We start from the raw sequence: 20,569 nt of genomic DNA on the forward strand, positions 1-20,569 counted from the left end.
ATATATATATGTGTGTGTGTGTGTGTGTCAGATATTTTTAATATTATAAATTGTTTTGTCCATGGAGGCAATCAGTAGGCTAATTTCTAATGAGACCAGTTTATATGACAGATTTTAATGTAGGCTTTTATTCATATGTAAACATTGTTTAATTACCATTATAACTTAAACTCTCTCACAAATTTTTGCTCACTCAGTGTTTTTTTTAATTTTACAGTGGGGTAATTTTGGTACAGTAGCACGAGATAGCTTGATTTCAAACTTTGAATTGAATAAAAAATGACAAGTAACCAGTCAGTAGTAGAATAAGAACAAATAAAGAAATGAATAATGATAGCACAAATAAAAAATAACGACAGGCCTTTGAATTAAATAAATTGCTTTTTAGTTTTTCAGGTCTAACAGTAGGGCTATTAAGAGATTTCGTTTAGTTTTTTGTACCAATTATCCAAATAATGTTTAGTCCTAGAAAGCTATTATCATCAGATGAATGAATGAGAGGGCAGCGTTACCAGCGTTGCTCATATACCACACATGTCGCAGACAGAAACAATACTGTACTACATCCATGTTTCCCATCGGCTCGATGTTTGAGTGGACTTTGCTGTTCCGATGAGCATGAGCGGTATACGAGTGGAGCGACTGAGTCCTAGAAAGCTATTATCATCAGAACAATGAATGAGAGGGCAGCGTTACCAGCGTTGCTCATATACCACACATGTCACACACAGAAGGGCTATTGCAGACAGAAACAATATTGTACTACATCCATGTTTCCCATCGGCTCGATGTTTGAGTGGACTTTGCTGTTCCGATGAGCATGAGCGGTATACGAGTGGAGCGACTGAGCGGAGCACACACGCATAGAGCGGGATAATACACACACGCATAGAGACTGATGTGAAATCAGACAGAAGAGAAGCCAGTCAGTTGAGTTTGTGGCAAAACAGTGCTTGGATGTTGTCTTTCACTGCATATGATAAAATACACACATACACACGCATAGAGCGGGATAATACACACACGCATAGAGACTGATGTGAAATCAGACAGAAGAGAAGCCAGTCAGTTGAGTTTGTGGCAAAACAGTGCTTGGATGTTGTCTTTCACTGCATATGATAATTCATACTCAGAAACTAGAACTGAAATCAGCAAAACTATCTATTCAGTACAAGATGATTAGTTAAAACATTTCAAAATGCACCTGCAGGAAATTGTAATTGAAGATTTCTTAAAACACTGTGCAACTCCATGTAAAAAATAATTGGAGAATGTGCTCAGGATTGAAGCACATGAAGGATTCAGCCCCTGTGTTCTTCAGAACACTCGAATGAAGGACGCCATACGAAGACTGGGCTGTTTCTTACACTGTAGACTAAAAAAAGATAAAAAGTTATATGAATATATTCTAGGAAGAAGGAAGCTGTCTTAAAAGGTGGTGGTAAAATACCTTAATAAAGATTTATTTCCCTGATGATCCCATTATATGTCCAACGCTTCTATGTAAGTTTACAGCAGCTGTTTATTTTTGAGCAGGTTGTGTAGTCATGACAGATTATGTCTAAATAGACACAAGTTATGAAATATAATGTGGAGTAAAAGCTGATTTGTTGTCTCAGAGCATCATCATGGTGAACTGCTGTGGTCTCGTGTCTGAAAAAAACGAACCAGGTATAAACATCTCTTCCTTTTAATCAAAGCTTTAACAGTTTGTTTCATATTGTGTCTGTCTCTTTGTAATTCCACAGAAGTCATGATTTTCTTCTGTTTCTCTCTCAGTTCCTCTGAAGAGCATCTCGGTGGAGCTGCAGGTTCAGGATCACGTGGCGTCTGTCCGCTCCTGTCTGCAGTATGTGAATGAGGAGGAGCGTCCGCTGGAGGCCGTGTTCGTCTTCCCGCTGCCCGCCGACGCCGCCGTCTGCCACTTCAGCGCCAGGATCGGAGAGCAGGAGATCAGGGCCGAGCTGCAGGACAGACAGAGCGTGAGTCTGCATCTTTCTCTGATGTGTCTGATTGTGTTGGAGTGTGTGGATACGGATGAGTTTGTCTCTCGCAGGCGCGGGATCAGTATGATGATGCTGTGAGCTCGGGGCAGCAGGCGTTTCTGCTGGAAGAGAGCGAGGAGAGTTCAGATGTGTTCAGACTGAGTGTGGGCTGTTTGTCTCCGGGTCAGAACGCCTCCATCACCATCGTCTACATCATCGAGCTCAGCGTCCAGGCCGATCACGCGCTGCGCTTCTGTCTGCCGGCTGTACTCAACCCACGATACACACCAGCAGGTGATCCTTACTGATCTCAGGAGCAACATGAGATGATGATGAAGACCTCAAGATCATAATCATATACAGACCGCGACCGTCCACATCTGTAGCTTAGTCACAGAAGTATTCTCTAATATGCTGCTTAAGAAACATTTCTGATTATTATCATCAATGTTGAAAACATTTTGTTCACATTCAGACGAAGTAGTGCATTAATCCTTAGTGCGTTTTTATATTGTTCTTATTAGTAGAATTCGTATAATAATATCTTATCAGTGTTATTGTTCTTTTTTTTTTTACAGGAACACTGAATGACCAAAACCAGTACCAGTCCTAAGTTCATGGTTACTAAGTTTTAATTCTAATTACTAAACTTCTATTATTAAATAATACTTGATTATCATATTATAATGCTTGACTGACTGCTATTAAGAGTGTACTTTCAGAAATTTAAAAAGCTGTACCATTTTACAAACATTATATATGTTTGTAAAATGGCATAACTTACATATATATATAGTATAGTATTTCAGTCTGGCGAGTAAACAAAAAAAATATACTAGCCGATGGCGAATCAATTGCCAAGGTGTCCGTAGAGGGTTGACTATAAAAACAGTTTGTGCTGCACTGTATTTGTTTTGTCCTATCGTATCTATCATATGTTGTTGCCTTATTAAAACAATATGCTATACATTTAAAAGAAATTTATTTTAATTTTATAGTATATACTTATATATAAATACATTCATGAATGTTTTTAATGAATGGATTTTATAATAATACAAATAGTGTAACATTTTACCATATTTAGTGCAACACTTTTATTTGTTCCCCACAAAATGTTTTTTTCACTAAATGTTTGGATTTCTAAAATTATTGTGCACTGATTTTTCTAGAATAACTTTTGCTGCCGAATTATCCACTAACCTAGTTTGATACATTTTTGTCATAGATTATAAATGAATGAATGATGCATTTTATATAGCGCTTTGTGTATTGTTGTACACCCAAAGCGCTTTACAATCATGTGGGGGGGTCTCTCCTCAACCACCACCAGTGTGCAGCATCCACTTTTATGATGCGACGGCAGCCACAGAACAGCGGCGCCAGTGCGCTCACCACACACCAGATACAGGTGGAGAGAGTCATAGAGCCAATCAAGTGGTTGGGGATCATTTGGAGGCCATGATTGACAAAGGCCAGGGGGGGCAATTTGGCCAGGACACCGGGGTTACACCCCTACTCTTTACGAGAAGTGCCATGGGATTTTTTTTTATGACCACAGCGAGTCAGGACCTCGGTTTAACGTCTCATCCGAAAGACAATATAATAAAAGAAAATAAATATACATAGGCCTATATTTTTTCATATTTGTTTATTTTATTTTTCTTTATAATGAAGTATTCTGTATCTAGTAGATTGTGAAAGAATGATTATCAGTTCCACACACAGAGATATATAAATTCTACATTTATTTAAATGAGGGGAAAAAAACGATCCACTGGTATCGGATCGGGATCGGCCAATACTGAACCCTAGGTATTGGAATCGTATCGGAGGCGAAAAAGGCGGATCGGCGCATCCCTACTGTTTACCATAGTACCAACACAGTAACGAATTTATCTGGGATTGAATAAAAATTAAATGAGATTAACTAAATAAATATAATAAATCAATCAATAAAATATAAATAAATGACATTTAAATAAACAAATAAAGGCTTAAATAAAATTTCAAAACATCCCCAATCATTTTAATAAAAATAAAATCACTCACTGGTGACAAGCACGGTAGCATCCGGGAACGACGGACCACGAGAAGTGGCACTAGCGGCAACATCGCTGAACCCACCCCTTTCCCACTCCCATCTCTGGAGCAAGCGTCATCAGCGAATATGATGGACAGCTATGAGTGTGTGTGTGTGAGAGAGAGAGAGAGTGTGTGTTTCTCGTTCTGTGTGTGTGTGTGTGTGTGTGTGTGTGTGTGAGAGAGAGAGTGTGTTTCTCGCTCTGTGTGTGTGTGTGTGTGTGTGTGTGTGAGAGAGAGAGAGAGTGTGTTTCTCGTTCTGTGAGTGTGAGAGAGAGAGAGTGTGTTTCTCGTTCTGTGTGCGTGCGTGTGTGTGTGAGAGAGAGTGTGTTACTCATTCTGTGTGTGAGAGAGAGAGAGAGAGAGAGAGAGAGAGAGTGTGTGTGTTTCTCGTTCTGTGTGCGCATGACCAGTTTTTATGCACTTAATGTCTCAATTTCAAGAAGTCTGTGATTGTGTGTATGTGATTGTGTGTGTGTAGGTGAATCTTAGTTCTGGTCACCGGTTTGAGAAGGATGTGGAGCTGTTTCTGTATTATGAGAATTCCCATCAGCCCTCGGCTGCAGTCGAGGCAGCAGCGTCTGCGGCTCAGTCAGGTATAACTCTGAACAATCCAGTGCAAATCTTAGTGAAACATGCAAGATATGATGCTTTTGTTTGCCTTTGAATTCGGTTTGGTGTAAGTATACTTATAATGGTGTTCATATCTTACTGTTTGATCAAAGAATGCTGATTTTATCTACAGCAAAATAATTAATTTTATTCTAGAAGGTTGTGCACTGATCTGTGATGTTTAGGGCGGGTGGTGCATGAGTTGGGATGCGGGGCTTGAGTTGTTCAGGAAGCTTTGATTCGCTCTGCAGGATTGAGACTGTTGTTCAGTGTAACACAGCTCTTTGTTTCAGGGTCTCTGATGGGCAACCCGGCGCTCATGATCAGTCTGTACCCAGAGTTCCCTGCGGATGTGATGTCATCACTGGCGTCTCAGGGCGAGTTCATTTTTGTGGTCGACAGATCAGGCAGTATGGACTGCAAGATGCATCATGGGAACGACGCACAGATGCGCATCGAAAGTGCAAGAGTAAGATTTAGGATTTCAGATATGACGCATTAATTTGAGTGCATTGAGTCATGCGTGCTCATCTGCACATGTGTCTCTCCAGGACACGCTGCTGCTGCTGCTGAAGAGTTTGCCCATGGGATGCTACTTCAACATCTACGGATTCGGATCTCACTTTGAGTCCTTCTTCCCGTCAGTGACTAGATGTTAATTATTCTTCAGGAGTGACTTTGTGTGGGTTAGCTGTGGTTTTGTGATCGACTGTGGTGTGTGTCGTTGCAGTCAGAGTGTCGTGTACAGCGAGGACACGATGGAAGAGGCTCTGAAGAGAGTAAAGAGCATGAGCGCAGACTTGGGTGGCACCGAGATCCTCCAGCCTCTGAAACACATCTACAGTCAGCCCTGTTACCCAGATCACCCTCGACAGGTTCAGCACGGCCAGCACACCCACGCTCTCACAGATTCCTTCAGGAAAACAGAGATCATTTACTACTCTCTCTTCTTCTCTCCCAGCTGTTCATCTTCACTGATGGAGAGGTGTGGAACACTAAGGAGGTGCTGGATCTGGTGAAGAGTCACGTTTACTCTCACAGGTGTGTTCCTATGAGCATCGAACAAAAAAAAACATTAAAAAAAATCTGTCTTCTCTTTTTCTGTTCTCTTATTATCCTTTATACCTTCTTGTCCCAGATTTTACTATTTTGAACGATGACTGAAACCTTGACTGAAAGGGCACTTCTCGTGTTTATTGCCATCTTATGATAAATCTCGTTGTATTCCTCAACTGTTAGTCGCTTTGGATAAAAACATCTGCCAAATGAATAAATGTAAATGTTTCAGGGTCTCTGATGGGCGACCCGGCGCTCATGATCAGTCTGTACCCAGAGTTCCCTGCGGATGTGATGTCATCACTGGCGTCTCAGGGCGAGTTCATTTTTGTGGTCGACAGATCAGGCAGTATGGACTGCAAGATGCATCATGGGAACGACGCACAGATGCGCATCGAAAGCGCAAGAGTAAGATTTAGGATTTCAGATATGACGCATTAATTTGAGTGCATTGAGTCATGCGTGCTCATCTGCACATGTGTCTCTCCAGGACACGCTGCTGCTGCTGCTGAAGAGTTTGCCCATGGGATGCTACTTCAACATCTACGGATTCGGATCTCACTTTGAGTCCTTCTTCCCGTCAGTGACTAGATGTTAATTATCCTTCAGGAGTGACTTTGTGTGGGTTAGCTGTGGTTTTGAGAGAGACTGTGGTGTGTCGTTGCAGTCAGAGTGTCGTGTACAGCGAGGACACGATGGAAGAGGCTCTGAAGAGAGTAAAGAGCATGAGCGCAGACTTGGGTGGCACCGAGATCCTCCAGCCTCTGAAACACATCTACAGTCAGCCCTGTTACCCAGATCACCCTCGACAGGTTCAGCACGGCCAGCACACCCACGCTCTCACAGATTCCTTCAGGAAAACAGAGATCATTTACTACTCTCTCTTCTTCTCTCCCAGCTGTTCATCTTCACTGATGGAGAGGTGTGGAACACTAAGGAGGTGCTGGATCTGGTGAAGAGTCAGGTTTACTCTCACAGGTGTGTTCTCTCGTCTCAGTCCTCCTCATTTACTCCAGGGTAAGTTAATGTCAGAAGCTCAGCGCTGGAGCTGCTCTTGTGTCTTCAGGTGCTTCTCCTTCGGGATCGGTGAGGGTGCGAGTACGGCTCTCATCACAGGAATGGCCAGAGAAGGTTCTGGTCACGCTCAGTTCATCACAGGCACTGACCGCATGCAGCCCAAAGTAAGACCTGCTGTGGAAACAGACTGGATAGAGTCAGTGCAAGATGTTTATTTACGAGCCTCTCTTCTCCATCAGGTGATGCAGTCGCTCAGGTTTGCTCTCCAGCCGGCCGTGGATAATATCTCTGTGGACTGGACCGTTCCTGAAGGCGTGACGGTGGACATGCTGTCCCCCCCCATCAATACTCTGTTCCAGGGTCAAAGGGCGCTCATCTACGCTCAGATTAAAGGACAGGTGAAAGGTTTTATGAATAGTTTTATCTAATGTGCTTCTGGAGACCAGCGTCATTCATTTGTTTAAACCAAGGGTTCAACAACCAGCAGACCACAGGCCAAATCTGACATTTCAGTCGTTTTTGAGTGGCTTTGCGATTTAAGAAAAAAATTGCTGTTACGTGACACTGTGATGTGATAAAAGTAGGGCTGCCCCCCAGTAGTCAACTAACCGTTGGTCATCCAGAAGAGGCTTAGTCGACCAAAAATGTATTCTGCCGTGCAAAGGCTAAAGGCTGTAACTTTGTTTTCAGTTGAAAATGTGTTATTGATATTTTTTTGGGACATTCAAGACTTCCTTCATCATGTGGATAAGTATCTTGAATCAATTTCATTGTTTTTTCAAGAAAATAATGGGTTGTCTTAACCGTAACTCTAAAAACCCAGCAGAAACAAAAGGCAGAACACCGTATAACAGCAGTTACTACTCTTTGACTTTGTTTAGGAATGCTCAAATTAAGTTACGGTACTCTGCCTTTGTTTAGCCGTGCGTTAGTATGAAGTTACTGTGCCGGTCATTGCACATGTTCGTCAAGGGCATTTTCATCCGAAATTTTCACACGTTAAAAAATAAATACGACCTCATGTTGTGTCAATCACGTTTAAACACTGCCTCCAAAACTTTCATCCGTCATAAAAAAATTCGTATTGGGTTCGATTTTCTGTGTTTTCGCATCCGTAGCAAGCATTTAGGGAGGTATTTTGACTATTCTGAGCCACCGCACAAGTGAACGCCAAAATCCAGAATGGCATCTAACAAGTCGATCTGCCTCGTCTTGCAGCACAAAGCACTGCAAAGATCCTTGAACACTGAGTTCACAGAAATTGGTGGTCTTCTTTTTAATATGTGTCTCCAGTATCACTAGCAAAGCATCAAACTGAGCCACTGACATCCTGAAGTGAACTTTGAATCGCTCGTGATAATCCTCGCTATACTTCAGGATTGGATGGGCCCAATATTTCCTCTTTCTTTTTCTCTTTTTAAGAAGAGGGAGGACAACAAAATCATTAAATCAAAACTGCTTGAAGACTCCATTTTATATTGTTTTGTGAATTGTTTTGCAACGGATTAATACTCATCAGACTGGATGTGCAAGGCTTCTGTGCGTGACAAATTTTTAGGATGATGAATATGAAAAACACATACGAAAATGTCAGACTCAGTGTACAAGGACCTTTATACTGTATTCTGCCTTTGTTTTACTGTCCATTAAAGTTTGCCATGTTTAAATTACGGTGTAACCTGTGTACTTTCACACACTGGTCACTGAAGCACTTCATTAGACAAACTAATTAGACCGCGATCTACCAAACTGCTCCATATAACACTGTAACCATATAGCACTGTAAACAAGCAAAGACTTGATAACTTGGCAGCAATAAGTAATCGTAAATAGTCTTTAAATACTTTGTTGGTGGTTTCTTTTTCTTTTTATAATGCAGATTATTCACTCAGAGAAAGCCTGTCAGTCTGGGGCTGCTCACTTCTAGTTGCACATGTGTGTGAATGCCGAAAAAGATTGTCAACGGCTGGTCCTTGAGTAAATTGCAGTGTATCTGGCAGGAAACCCAAAATCATTCATGGACCTCAAATATAGGTTAAGTCTGCTCTCTATAGCTCTCACTGTACCTTGATGTCATACAACATTCGGTCTGCGCAGCGCGAACAAAACCAAAACCTAGATATTTTAGGCAATATAGAAATCCTGGCCAGGACGTGTCCGGGAAAAATGGCACGTATGGTCATCCTAACATAATAGAACATTTACACAGCTGCTCGCTCTACCGTTAACCTAGATAAATGTGCGCTATATCCGAGTGCAGAGTGTGGAAACTGTTAGTTCACTACTGCAAGGAGGCACTGGCGTGATCACTGACATTGTTTTTCTCATAACAGCAGAAACATATAGGAGTATTACAGATAAGAGTAAGACATCATTCAAAATATCTCACAATATCAACAAAACATTGTACTACTTTAAAGCAAAGAAAGACGTGCTTTCTGCTGTCTCGGTCTCCGTGAACTGTCACAAAAATGAAGCGAAACTTGTGTATAGGCTACTTGCCTCACAGACATGAGAAATATATCTATAGAAAGCTTAAAACCTATTGAAATCAAAACTTTCTGATTATGTAATCTGTATGAAAGGTGAATTTTTCTCTGAAGGTGCGTCACTGTACTGCAGAGCCAACACTGACTCGGAAAACACTAGGCAGAAGTAAAATTAGTTTATTAATCGACTGGAAAAATCTTTAGTCTGGGACAGCCATAAATAAATGAAGGAAGAATCTTTTCCGAGTTTTGTCCTAACCAACTGTGACAGGGACACATAACAAGCGTCAGGAGATTCTGTTTCTGAAACTGTTTCTATTTATTTGTGACATTGCAGCTGAAAGAAGAAAATACAAAATGTATGTCCACTGGCAATAATCAGTCGCTCCAGGGTTTCACGATTCTGCAATTGCAGAGTTTAAAGCAAAATCAAGCAAGCTCCACAATATTTGGATTTTTTTAAATTGCAGATTTCCTGCAAAAATGGACGAGCAGCCTGACAGAATGAATGAAGCAGATGCTGAATGAAAATGTAAATTCACTGTCTGACAGTAGGTGGCGCTCATGTTACAGCAGTAGTACAGCAGTTTCCAGTTTTACGGCTGTAAACACAGCAGGCTGCACTACTGTCTGTTTCTGACTCGCTTGTGACGGAAAAGAAAGGAAGTCAGTTTTGACATTTTATTGTTTATCAACAAAAAACTAAAGTCCTATTTAAAGTTGCATTCTTTTGTACTTTAATATGTTTGAAACATTTGTTTACTTTGTAAATGTGTATTTTTCAAAGTTAGGCTACTGTTATATTTACATTTCTTTCTTTTACATTAACTTTTTCCCCCAGAATGTCAGAAGGACTAGCCGAGGTGAGAAACATGAGCACTGATCGCCCGCTGATCGCCTGGAGCTCACGTCTCTGAAATCAGCGAAGCACATTTTTTAAATAGATGCTGTCTTTATAAATAAACCGCGGATTTGAGTTTTAAACAACTACATTCTCACGTGAAATACTTTTAAAACTACATTTCATGACACAATAACATTAATATTTAAAAAAATTATGCGAATAAATAGTGGTTGAAATGCAATGCTGCATGAACTCAACCAATCAGCATCAGTGCCCAAGTCCCACCCCCGAAAGTTCCTGACCTTTGAAAAAGTACATCCTCGCGAACAGGGCTTTCTGAGGAGCAAATTTTTACCCAGAACTTTATTTAGATCCTGATTCCTGCGGTGGAAACACACCGAGTACAGCCCAATGTCCCTAGTTCCTGGGGAACGTTCCTGCGGTGGAAATGGGCTTTTATTAACCCTGTAAAGCCTGAAATAAATATTAGTCAGAAATTCCTTTTTTAACCTTTAACCTTTTAACCTTGTGTTAAAAATGTTAGAAGAATGTTGTCTGTGGAATATTTTCGCTGCAAAACGACAAAAAAAAAATGCTACAAATATTGACACAAATTTTGAGAAAAGCCACCACAAATTCAGTCTTTTTAGGTTACAAAAATCAGAAAAAAGTCCCACGAAATCCTGGTGGGATGATCGTCTGAGGTACTGATTATGGGATTTAGAATGTTAAAAGGGTTTAATTTGACTTTATAAGCCATATGATCATATGTGACTAATATAGCCATAATAAAAGCATGAAGGATATTTTAAAATATATATATAAAGAGAACAAGAACAAATATACTGGTCGTCATATGACAAAAGAAATCACAAGCTAGAGACAGCAGTGAATTTGAAGGGAGGCTCTGTCCACGCGCTCTTCTGATTGGCTGAGATTTGTGATAGATTTTGTCACATCTGGTGCCATTGCATCACATTTAGTTAAAAAACTACATGATACATGCAATCACAAATTTAATTTAAATAGTTGAAGAGCCCTGTACAATCCTTAAACATCAAATATGTTACCTTCTCTTACTCTTTCTTCCTCATCATAGAGTTCAGGACAGACAGAAGGAGCTGTAACCATGAAATACAGGCTGAACGATCAACCGGTGACTAACCAGCTTCAATTTACTCTTAAACCAACGGAAGACACAGGGTAACACACACTCACTATCATACTTGTACACTCTCACACACAGGTTTCATCCGGTTCATTGGACAGAATCCGCTCGTTCATGAATAGGACATTGCTCTTGAGCCTCAGAGGGGTTGTGATTTTCTTCAATTCAAAATGAGAAATTATATGCTTTTGTTTTTATGAAATTTAGTGGTGTAAAAAGGATGTTATTATGCTTTTGAACATAGCTGTCCCAAGCTAAACAAACACACACTGGCCAACAGTATGTTTCACTAAGACAGTTTTATTGCTATTCATTTTATTGCTTATTTTGGCTTTAATAGGACAATTATAGATGTGACATGAATCAATACAAAAAAAGAGTGGGATGAAATGACCCAAAAGTGACACTGTATCAGACGCTCACTAGCCGCTGGGCCGCGTCTCTGACACTGAAGACTGTGTTTACAGGTTTGTGTTTGTTGCAGGCTGACGATCCACCGGCTGGCGGCCCGGTCTGTGATCCGCTCTCTGGAGCTGGAGGAACGAGCCGGACGAGCAGACGCGGAGAACATCAGGAGAAGGATTGTGGAGCTCAGCGTTCAGGCAGGAGTGAGCAGCGTTCATACAGCCTTCATCGGCGTTAATAAAGACAGCAAACAGACTGTGAAAGGACCGCTGCTGCAGAGGAGAGTGCCAGTGCCATGTAAGTTCTCTCTGTGTGTGTGTGCATTCACTGATTTATTGTCTGTTTAGAACAATCCTGATCCTGGAGAGCCACGGTCCTGCAGAGTTTAGTTCCAGTTCTAATTAAACACATCTGGATCTGCTGAACAAGGTCTTCAGGGCGACTCGAAATTTCAGGAAAGTGAAGTGGAGCAGGTTGGAACTAAAGTCTGCAGGACACTGGGGCTCCAGGATGAGGATTGGGCACAGCTGGTTTACAAGTATGATTTCATAATCAGTTTTCCTGTCACATAGTAGGTAGACATACATAATAATTTGGTGTATTCACATCATCATCATGTGACATTCAATTCTTTATTAGATATGATGCCTGCATTTTTTGGTGCCCCTATGGGATTGTGCGGTAAGAAATAACCTACCATATTCTTTGTTTTCATGGTTCAGTCCATCTCAAGCGGACCGGTGGGGGTTGTTTGACTATTTTTAATTTTCCAAATTAGTTTGTTGAGAGATTACCTTTATGTACTATTATTAAAAAAAACACATGTTTTGGTAATGCAGATGTTTACATAAACCTCAATATCTCAGCTCAGAATGGTCGTAGCTCCTTTGAACAAAGCTGATCTTTAATTCAATTCAATTCAAGTTTATTTGTACAGCGCTTTTCACGTTACAAATTGTTGCAAAGCAGCTTTACAGAAAACTAAGTTTCTACAATATTTAGTGGTAGTTTATCAGTGGTGACTGTCAGTTAATGTACATATGGCAGAAATGTACGGAAAAATCAATATAAGACGTAATAAAACAGACGATGAACACTATTAACAGCAATTATTATATGATGCAATCAAACTTATAGCAGAATGTGGTAGTTGTGTATGTTGTTTCAGGGTTGGCATCATCTGAGGTCCTCTGAGGGGTTGCATCATCTCTTCTCAGGTGTTCTGGATCCAGACTGAAGCTTGTGTAAATCCTAGTTACCACGGGATGTTAATCCCAGCAGAAACAGAGAAACAAATACAAACATAATTAGCGTAGCTGCTGTTCCAACCAAGCAAAAATGATTTGTTTAACCCAAACTAAAGAATAATAATGTGCATTTGATCAGATATAACTGCAGTACAAGATTATGAGATGCATTATTTGAATGCTTGGCCAAAGAGATGTGTCTTTAATCTAGATTTAAACAGAGAGAGTGTGTCTGAACCCCCGAACGTTATCAGGAAGGCTATTCCAGAGTTTGGGAGCCAAATGCGAAAAAGCTCTACCTCCTTTAGTGAACTTTGCTATCCTAAGTACTACCAAAAGTCCAGAGTTTTGCGACCTTAGGGAGCGTGATGGATTGTAGCGTGGTAGAAGACTAGTTAGGTACGCAGGAGCTAACCCATTAAGGGCCTTATAGGCAAGTAATAATACTTTGTAATTGATACGGAACTTAATAGGTAGCCAGTGCAGAGACTGTAAAATTGGGGTAATATGATCATATTTTCTTGACCTGGTAAGGACTCTAGCCGCTGCATTTTGGACTACCTGTAGCTTGTTTATTGAAGATGCAGGACAACCACCTAGAAGTGCATTACAATAGTCCAGTCTAGAGGTCATGAATGCATGAACTAGCTTTTCTGCATCAGAAACAGGTATCATGTTTCGTAACTTGGCAATGTTTCTAAGATGGAAGAATGCCGTTTTTGTAACATGGGAAATATGATTTTCAAAAGACAAGTTGCTATCTAATATAACACCCAGATTTTTGACTGTAGAGGAAGTAACCGTACATCCATCTAGTTGCAAATTGTAATCCACGAGATTCGGCGTACTGTCTTTTGGTCCAATAAGTAATATCTCTGTCTTATCCGAATTTAATAGGAGAAAATTATTGGTCATCCATTCTTTTACATTTTTAACACACTCCGTTAGCTTAGATAATTTAGAAGTTTCATCTGGTCTTGTTGAGATATATAGTTTCCAGGCCTGGAAAAGTTTTGGAACAAATAAATAAACCCAGAAAGTTTTGAAAAAGTCATTGATATCTATTTCACAAAACTCTGTATATTAGAATTGTGTTTAATCAGGTCCTGAATTTCGGTGCGGGATTGCGCATAGTTTTACTCATTCCTGCTTCAAATCATCACCACTTGACTAAAATAAAATCTATAGGCCTTTATAAAATGCTTAAAAAAACAATGTTAGTTTAAATGGTTAACCTAGATAAATGTGTGCTATTAGGAGCTACATCTAAAATATAAACATAAGGAGGAAGCAAGCCTGATGCCTGGCCCGTGTCTGAGCTATGATGTGAAAATTGTACATAAATAAGTTGGGGCCGTTGCGCTCGGTCTGAAATGCAGGGCTCTAAAGTGCAGCTTGTTGCATTTAAGCAGCAAAAATACACACAAAATGACACCAAAATGGCCATCCTGGCCACACAGTTAAATAAATGATAATATTCAGTGATGTGAAATGTGGAGTCAGGTCTGGCGCAGTTGTAGCTTGTACTTATTACTAAAACAAGAAAGCAAACGAGTAGCATTAATAGTCATTCATTTTAGTTAACATATGCTATGATAATTTGACCAGATTTTTATTCTTATTGTAAAATAATGGAACATTTAGGTCATGAATATTGTCTCAAAAGTCATGGAAAAGTCATGGAAAATGTATTGGTAAAAATGTGTACGAATCCTGTCATATTTTCTTGACCTGGTAAGGACTCTAGCCGCTGCATTTTGGACTACCTGTAGCTTGTTTATTGAAGATGCAGGACAACCAGCTAGCAGTGCATTACAATAGTCCAGTCTAGAGGTCATGAATGCATGAACTAGCTTTTCTGCATCAGAAACAGGTATCATGTTTCGTAACTTGGCAATGTTTCTAAGATGGAAGAATGCTGTTTTTGTAACATGGGAAATATGATTTTCAAAAGACAAGTTGCTATCTAATATAACACCCAGATTTTTGACTGTAGAGGAAGTAACCGTGCATCCGTCTAGCTGCAAATTGTAATCCACGAGATTCGGTGTACTGTCTTTTGGTCCAATAAGTAATATCTCTGTCTTATCCGAATTTAATAGGAGAAAATTATTGGTCATCCAATCTTTTACATTTTTAACACTCTGTTAGCTTAGATAATTTAGAAGTTTCATCTGGTCTTGTTGAGATATATAGTTGAGTATCATCAGCATAACAGTCGAAACTAATGTTGTATAAAATACCTGAAAGCCATACTCAAGTAAAAATACAGATATCTTACCAGAAAATGACTTTGGTAGAAGTTGAAGTCACTGTTTAGAATATTACTTGAGTAAAAGTCTTAAAGTATGTGATATTTATTGTACTTAAGTACAAAAAGTATTGTGACGTGACGTGTGGGCAAGTATGGTGACCCATACTAGGAATTAGTGCTCTGCATTTAACCCATCCAAAGTGCACACACACAGCAGTGAACACACTCCCGGAGCAGTGGGCAGCCCGGGGAGCAGTTGGGGGTTCAGTGCCTTGCTCAAGGGCAGCTCAGTCGTGGTATTGAAGGTGGGAGAGAGCGCTGTACATTCACTCCCCCCACCTACAATCCCTGCCGGTACGAGACTCGAACCCGCAACCTTTGGGTTACGAGTCCGACTCTCTAACCATTATGCCACAACTTCCCCTAAATCTTAATTATAAAAATCTAAAATTGTAAAAATCTTAAACGTACTTAAGTATTGAAAGTAAAAGTACAAGTAAATGCAGAATGGAAAAGGAGTATATATATATAATGTTCATACACAGCTTGAGTAGCAAGATTGTGTTCAGTTTTAACTCTTTTTATCCATTTTCTATTTTTGGGTAAGAATAAGAAGGACTTCATCCAGTACGTAGTGTCTTTCATTCCAACAAAAGAAAACATTTCTGGAATCTGCATCTGAAATAGCATTTAGATGTATTTACACAGTTTATGTATCTCAGAGGGACATGGATGCATTTAACCTGCAGTTACAGATGCATAAATGTTTTGATTTTAACAGAAAACGTTGAATACTGATATTTGAAATTATTTAAAACCTGAAGAAGAAAAAAAGTCGAAATGTGAAATTAAAACCGCCAGTAGGTGACAGTAAGTGACTGTTAATGAGTGAGTCATTGAGATTCAACCTATTCATTCAAACGGCTGATTCATTCAGAAACAAAGTATTTGACTGTGCTAATGAGTGAATCACTGAATCATTTATTCAACCAATTCGTTAAAAAAGCTGATTCATTCAATAAGTAAACACCGTCCATTGCTCAGAGATGCAAAACATTGCTGTGATCTTTGTTTGGATCTATTTTCGTTAGCAAAATTGAGCAAAAACAAGCAATATTATGTATAAAATGTAAGTCACTTATTGTTAACTTTACTGAACTTGTATAAAATGATTATTACATTTGTTATCATACTGATATCTGCAGAAAAACGTTACTCTTTGTGTGATATAGATTAACTATATTAAATTATATAAATATACAGCCTCGACTTGAGAGGAAAATTAATCATCCACGGTTGTGCGCGCACTTGTTTGCACGAGCAAAGGTGTTTTTTAGAAGTCTACCTTGCAGACGCCAGACCACTGATTCGTCAAACCTGCTTTCCTGCAGTCCGTGTTCTTCTGACTTCTGACTATTTTGTAGTAAGTAATGAATATGCTTCGGGGAAATGTATTGGAGTAAAAGTATACATTTTAATTAGGAAATGTAGTGGAGTAAAAGTAAAAGTTGGCTGAAATATAAAAACTCAAGTAAAGTGCAGATACTCCCAAAAAATACTTAAGTACTGTAACGAATATTATTACTTTGTTACATTACACCACTGAAACTAAATCCTAAACTAACACTGAAATCCCGAATTTTCTAATAATATTACCAAGGGGCAACATGTATATTGAAAATAGCAGAGGACCTAGGACAGATCCTTGTGGCACTCCATATTTTACTGGTGATAATTTTGATGACTCTCCATTTAAATAAACAAAGTGGTATCAATCAGACCGGTAGGATCTAAACCATCTTAAAGCCTGCCCTTGAATATCTGTATAGTTTTGTAATCGATCTATGAGTATGTCATGATATATAGTATCGAACGCAGCACTAAGATCAAGTAAAACTAGCAATGAGACGCAGCCTTGGTCTGACGCAAGAAGCAAGTCATTTGTAATTTTAACAAGTGCAGTTTCTGTGCTATGGTGGGGCCTGAAACCTGACTGAAATTCTTCATAGAGATCTTTTTTTGCAGGAAGGAGCACAGTAGCACTTTAGAGTACAATTTTATGTTATAGCACACAATTTCAGATATTGAGGTTTTTGTAAGTGTCTGTATAACCAAAATTTGATGTGGGTCATGACCATAGGCGGAGGGTGAACCAACTCCAGGGTAAGGCTAAAAGCAGCCAAATCTATTAACTACAAACATCATAAACCTGTCTTTTTAGGCAAGAACCAGACATGGGTGTCATGTAGGCTAATAAAATGTTTAATGGGACTGAATTTGTATTTAATGTGATTACAATTTAATTAAAACATTAGAAATTGATAATTATATAACGTTTCCTTCCCACGGTTATTCAAACGGTGAATAAATTATGTACAGAAATGACATTATCACTAACTTTGATCTATGGCACTCTCAAAAAAACCAAAACTATTGTTATAATCACTGAAGCTGTCTATACTGCGAAATGAATCCCTTACTTACATTGTACGTACATCTGCGCTTTGTTGTTTATGATGAGAGAATTTGTGGAATTCAGTCATCGAATGTGCGAGCATTCAACAAAGCTGATGAGTTTCAGCGATGACTCATCTGAACGCCTCTGATTGGCCATTGCATTCCTAGGCTCAACAGAATCGTGTGTGATTGGTTATAATGCGCAACACTGTTCAAAAAAACGCCTAAAATTAAATACGGTGCAACACGAGCAGATCTTAATTGAATGCACAGTCGACACTTTTTATTAATTTACACTGTTAGCAACAGAAGTAATAGATTTAATTTGTTTGTGCAGGGGCATTTTTGTCCAATTTAGTGTCATTTTTGCCCCAAGACCCCGTGGCCAGGGGAGGCTAAGCCTTCCCCAGCCTTACACATGCTCCGCCTATGGTCATGACACCAAGATTGCTGCTGTGGTTAAACCAGGTAAAATAAAAACAACAAATTTATGGTTTTTCAATACCAATACATATAGTTAATCACACAAAAAAATTAAGAACGGTCAATCAACCAACTTTACCATTTTTGGATGACTTGAGATAGATTTGTGTTTGTCAAAAGCTAGTTTGGTGCGACTGTTTTTTGTTTGTGATTCTGTCAGATATGTTTTTAAAGCGTTTTTATTCTTATACAGTATCTGCTTTTCTCTCTGTTTTCTCAGCAATGGTTCCCCAAATGGCATTTTGTTCTCGAAAGTGTAAGGAAAATATAAACCACTTGACTGAGCGCTCAACAGAATCGTGTGTGATTGGTTATAATGCGCAACACTGTAAAAACGCCTAAAATTAAATACGGTGCAACATGAGCAGATCTTAATTTAATGCACAGTCGACACTTTTTATTAATTTACACTGTTAGCAACAGAAGTAATAGATTTAATTTGTTTGTGCATGGGGCATTTTTGTCCAATTTAGTGTCATTTTTGCCCCAAGACCCCGTGGCCAGGGGAGGCTAAGCCTTCCCCAGCCTTACACATGCTCCGCCTATGGTCATGACACCAAGATTGCTGCTGTGGTTAAACCAGGTAAAATAAAAACAACAAATTTATGGTTTTTCAATACCAATACATATAGTTAATCACACAAAAAAATTAAGAACGGTCAATCAACCAACTTTACCATTTTTGGATGACTTGAGATAGATTTGTGTTTGTCAAAAGCTAGTTTGGTGCGACTGTTTTTTGTTTGTGATTCTGTCAGATATGTTTTTAAAGCGTTTTTATTCTTATACAGTATCTGCTTTTCTCTCTGTTTTCTCAGCAATGGTTCCCCAAATGGCATTTTGTTCTCGAAAGTGTAAGGAAAATATAAACCACTTGACTGAGCTTTTCTTGTTCATTATTGAATGTGTATCAATCTAATTGCCTTTCATGAATGTCACTCTTTGAATGATTGTTTTTTAGCACGTGCCTTACAATCGAACAGCATGAGGATTGAATGTGATTCCATGTCATATGAGGGTAAATCAAACAAATCATGCTCAGATTCTGAAAACAATGCCCTAATCAGACAGGATGATTTTATATGGGGACACCACATTATGTATTAGTTACTGAGCTGCTTTTGGATTTTACACATTTTATTCTTTTTTTTAAATTACAGCATTTCTTACCTTCTATTAATTGCCCTTAACAATATATATTTATCTGCTTTAATCATAAACATATCAGAAACAATGCTGCTATGGGTGTCCAGATGACTTCTGTCTGAACTATCTGTATTTCAGAAGAAGCTGAGCCCCAGAAGGACCCTTTGCTCCAGCTGGTCTCTCTTCAGAAGGCCTCGGGATGCTGGGAGCTCAACGCCTCATTGGCTGCTGTGTTTGGGAAGACGGAGGACGAGGTGACCAATCAGAAAGCAGCACAGGTGAGACATGCAATGTCATATCCTCAGACAGGTTGATGATTGGTTCAGTGCGTGTGTTTGAGGTGTGCTTGTGTTTCAGGTGGACGGGTCAGTGTGGGCCACCGTCCTCGCTCTCATCTGGTTATATGCGTTTAAATCAGATCAGCAGGATGAGTGGCAGTTTGTGGCCATGAAGGCGGCGTCATGGATCCGCTCTCAGAAACGTGAGACAATATTCAGCTGTCGAACAATTTCACACCACATATTCTGCGAGTTAGTACTTTCTGTGTTCTTTTACAGTGATTTGAGTTTGCAGGTGTGTGTGTGTGTGTGTGTGTGTTTCAGCGAACGGCCTGTCTCAGTGTGTGTGTGATGGGAACGTTCTCTTGGGATGTCAGGTGACTGAAGACATGCTGGGAATCTGAAGACTGCAAATCCTGTGTTCTGAGGAGACAAAATATCTCATAAACATTTGTGTTGTTTCTGGTATAGGATATAAACATTTTGTATAAGTGGCAGAGGGATTTTTAGTATATGTAAGCTTTAAAGGACCTGTCCCAAAATTCATGTTGTTCTTCTAAAATAGACTTTTGAATTACATAATCTTGCGGTTATGAATTCACTACTCTGAATTGTACCTGCTTTTTATGCTGCCTCTTGGCCAGGTCGTCATTGTAAATGAGAAATGGTTCTCAACTGACTTACCTGGTTAAATAAAGGTTAATAACTACTATTATTTCTATTATTTCAGTATGTGTTAACGAGCAGATTGTGTCAGTGTGTAAATACCAAGCTGATTTATCAAAGTATATCTTCACTAGCCATAATTACCTAATATGTAGAATTACATTTTAATGCATTACAACTAAAAGTTAGATCAATCAGAATAGAGAAATGTATAATTAAGAACTGCCAAAAATAATAATTATAATAATGTCTGTAAATATTACAGAAAAATAAATATAAAGAGAAATGTTCCCAGAATGATCTGATTAAATGTGAATTGTGACCATGGGTAAATTGTGCTTTACTTCGCGTGTTTGTCTGCATCACAGAAAGAGGATAAC

At 39.3% G+C, this 20,569-nt stretch overlaps 1 protein-coding gene across 1 annotated transcript in view; it reads left to right on the forward strand.

Moving 5' to 3' along the window:
* LOC107573729 (von Willebrand factor A domain-containing protein 5A-like) overlaps nucleotides 1-20,569 on the forward strand; it is a 23,175-nt gene extending 2,606 nt beyond the window's left edge. The window contains exons 2-19 of the mRNA XM_016260172.1: nucleotides 1,620-1,671; nucleotides 1,780-1,982; nucleotides 2,057-2,290; nucleotides 4,549-4,663; nucleotides 4,973-5,148; nucleotides 5,231-5,319; nucleotides 5,410-5,554; nucleotides 5,641-5,720; nucleotides 6,802-6,916; nucleotides 6,992-7,150; nucleotides 11,185-11,288; nucleotides 11,738-11,955; nucleotides 12,298-12,339; nucleotides 18,320-18,355; nucleotides 19,061-19,117; nucleotides 19,384-19,523; nucleotides 19,603-19,726; nucleotides 19,848-20,569. Of these exons, the coding sequence (XP_016115658.1) occupies nucleotides 1,629-1,671; nucleotides 1,780-1,982; nucleotides 2,057-2,290; nucleotides 4,549-4,663; nucleotides 4,973-5,148; nucleotides 5,231-5,319; nucleotides 5,410-5,554; nucleotides 5,641-5,720; nucleotides 6,802-6,916; nucleotides 6,992-7,150; nucleotides 11,185-11,288; nucleotides 11,738-11,955; nucleotides 12,298-12,339; nucleotides 18,320-18,355; nucleotides 19,061-19,117; nucleotides 19,384-19,523; nucleotides 19,603-19,726; nucleotides 19,848-19,927 (2,160 nt within the window). The 5' untranslated portion in view covers nucleotides 1,620-1,628 and the 3' untranslated portion in view covers nucleotides 19,928-20,569. The remainder of the gene's footprint in view (nucleotides 1-1,619; nucleotides 1,672-1,779; nucleotides 1,983-2,056; nucleotides 2,291-4,548; nucleotides 4,664-4,972; nucleotides 5,149-5,230; nucleotides 5,320-5,409; nucleotides 5,555-5,640; nucleotides 5,721-6,801; nucleotides 6,917-6,991; nucleotides 7,151-11,184; nucleotides 11,289-11,737; nucleotides 11,956-12,297; nucleotides 12,340-18,319; nucleotides 18,356-19,060; nucleotides 19,118-19,383; nucleotides 19,524-19,602; nucleotides 19,727-19,847) is intronic.

This window comes from Sinocyclocheilus grahami, unplaced genomic scaffold (assembly GCF_001515645.1).
Source record: "Sinocyclocheilus grahami isolate Dianchi unplaced genomic scaffold, SAMN03320097.WGS_v1.1 scaffold2018.1, whole genome shotgun sequence".
Taxonomy (NCBI): Eukaryota; Metazoa; Chordata; class Actinopteri; order Cypriniformes; family Cyprinidae; genus Sinocyclocheilus; species Sinocyclocheilus grahami.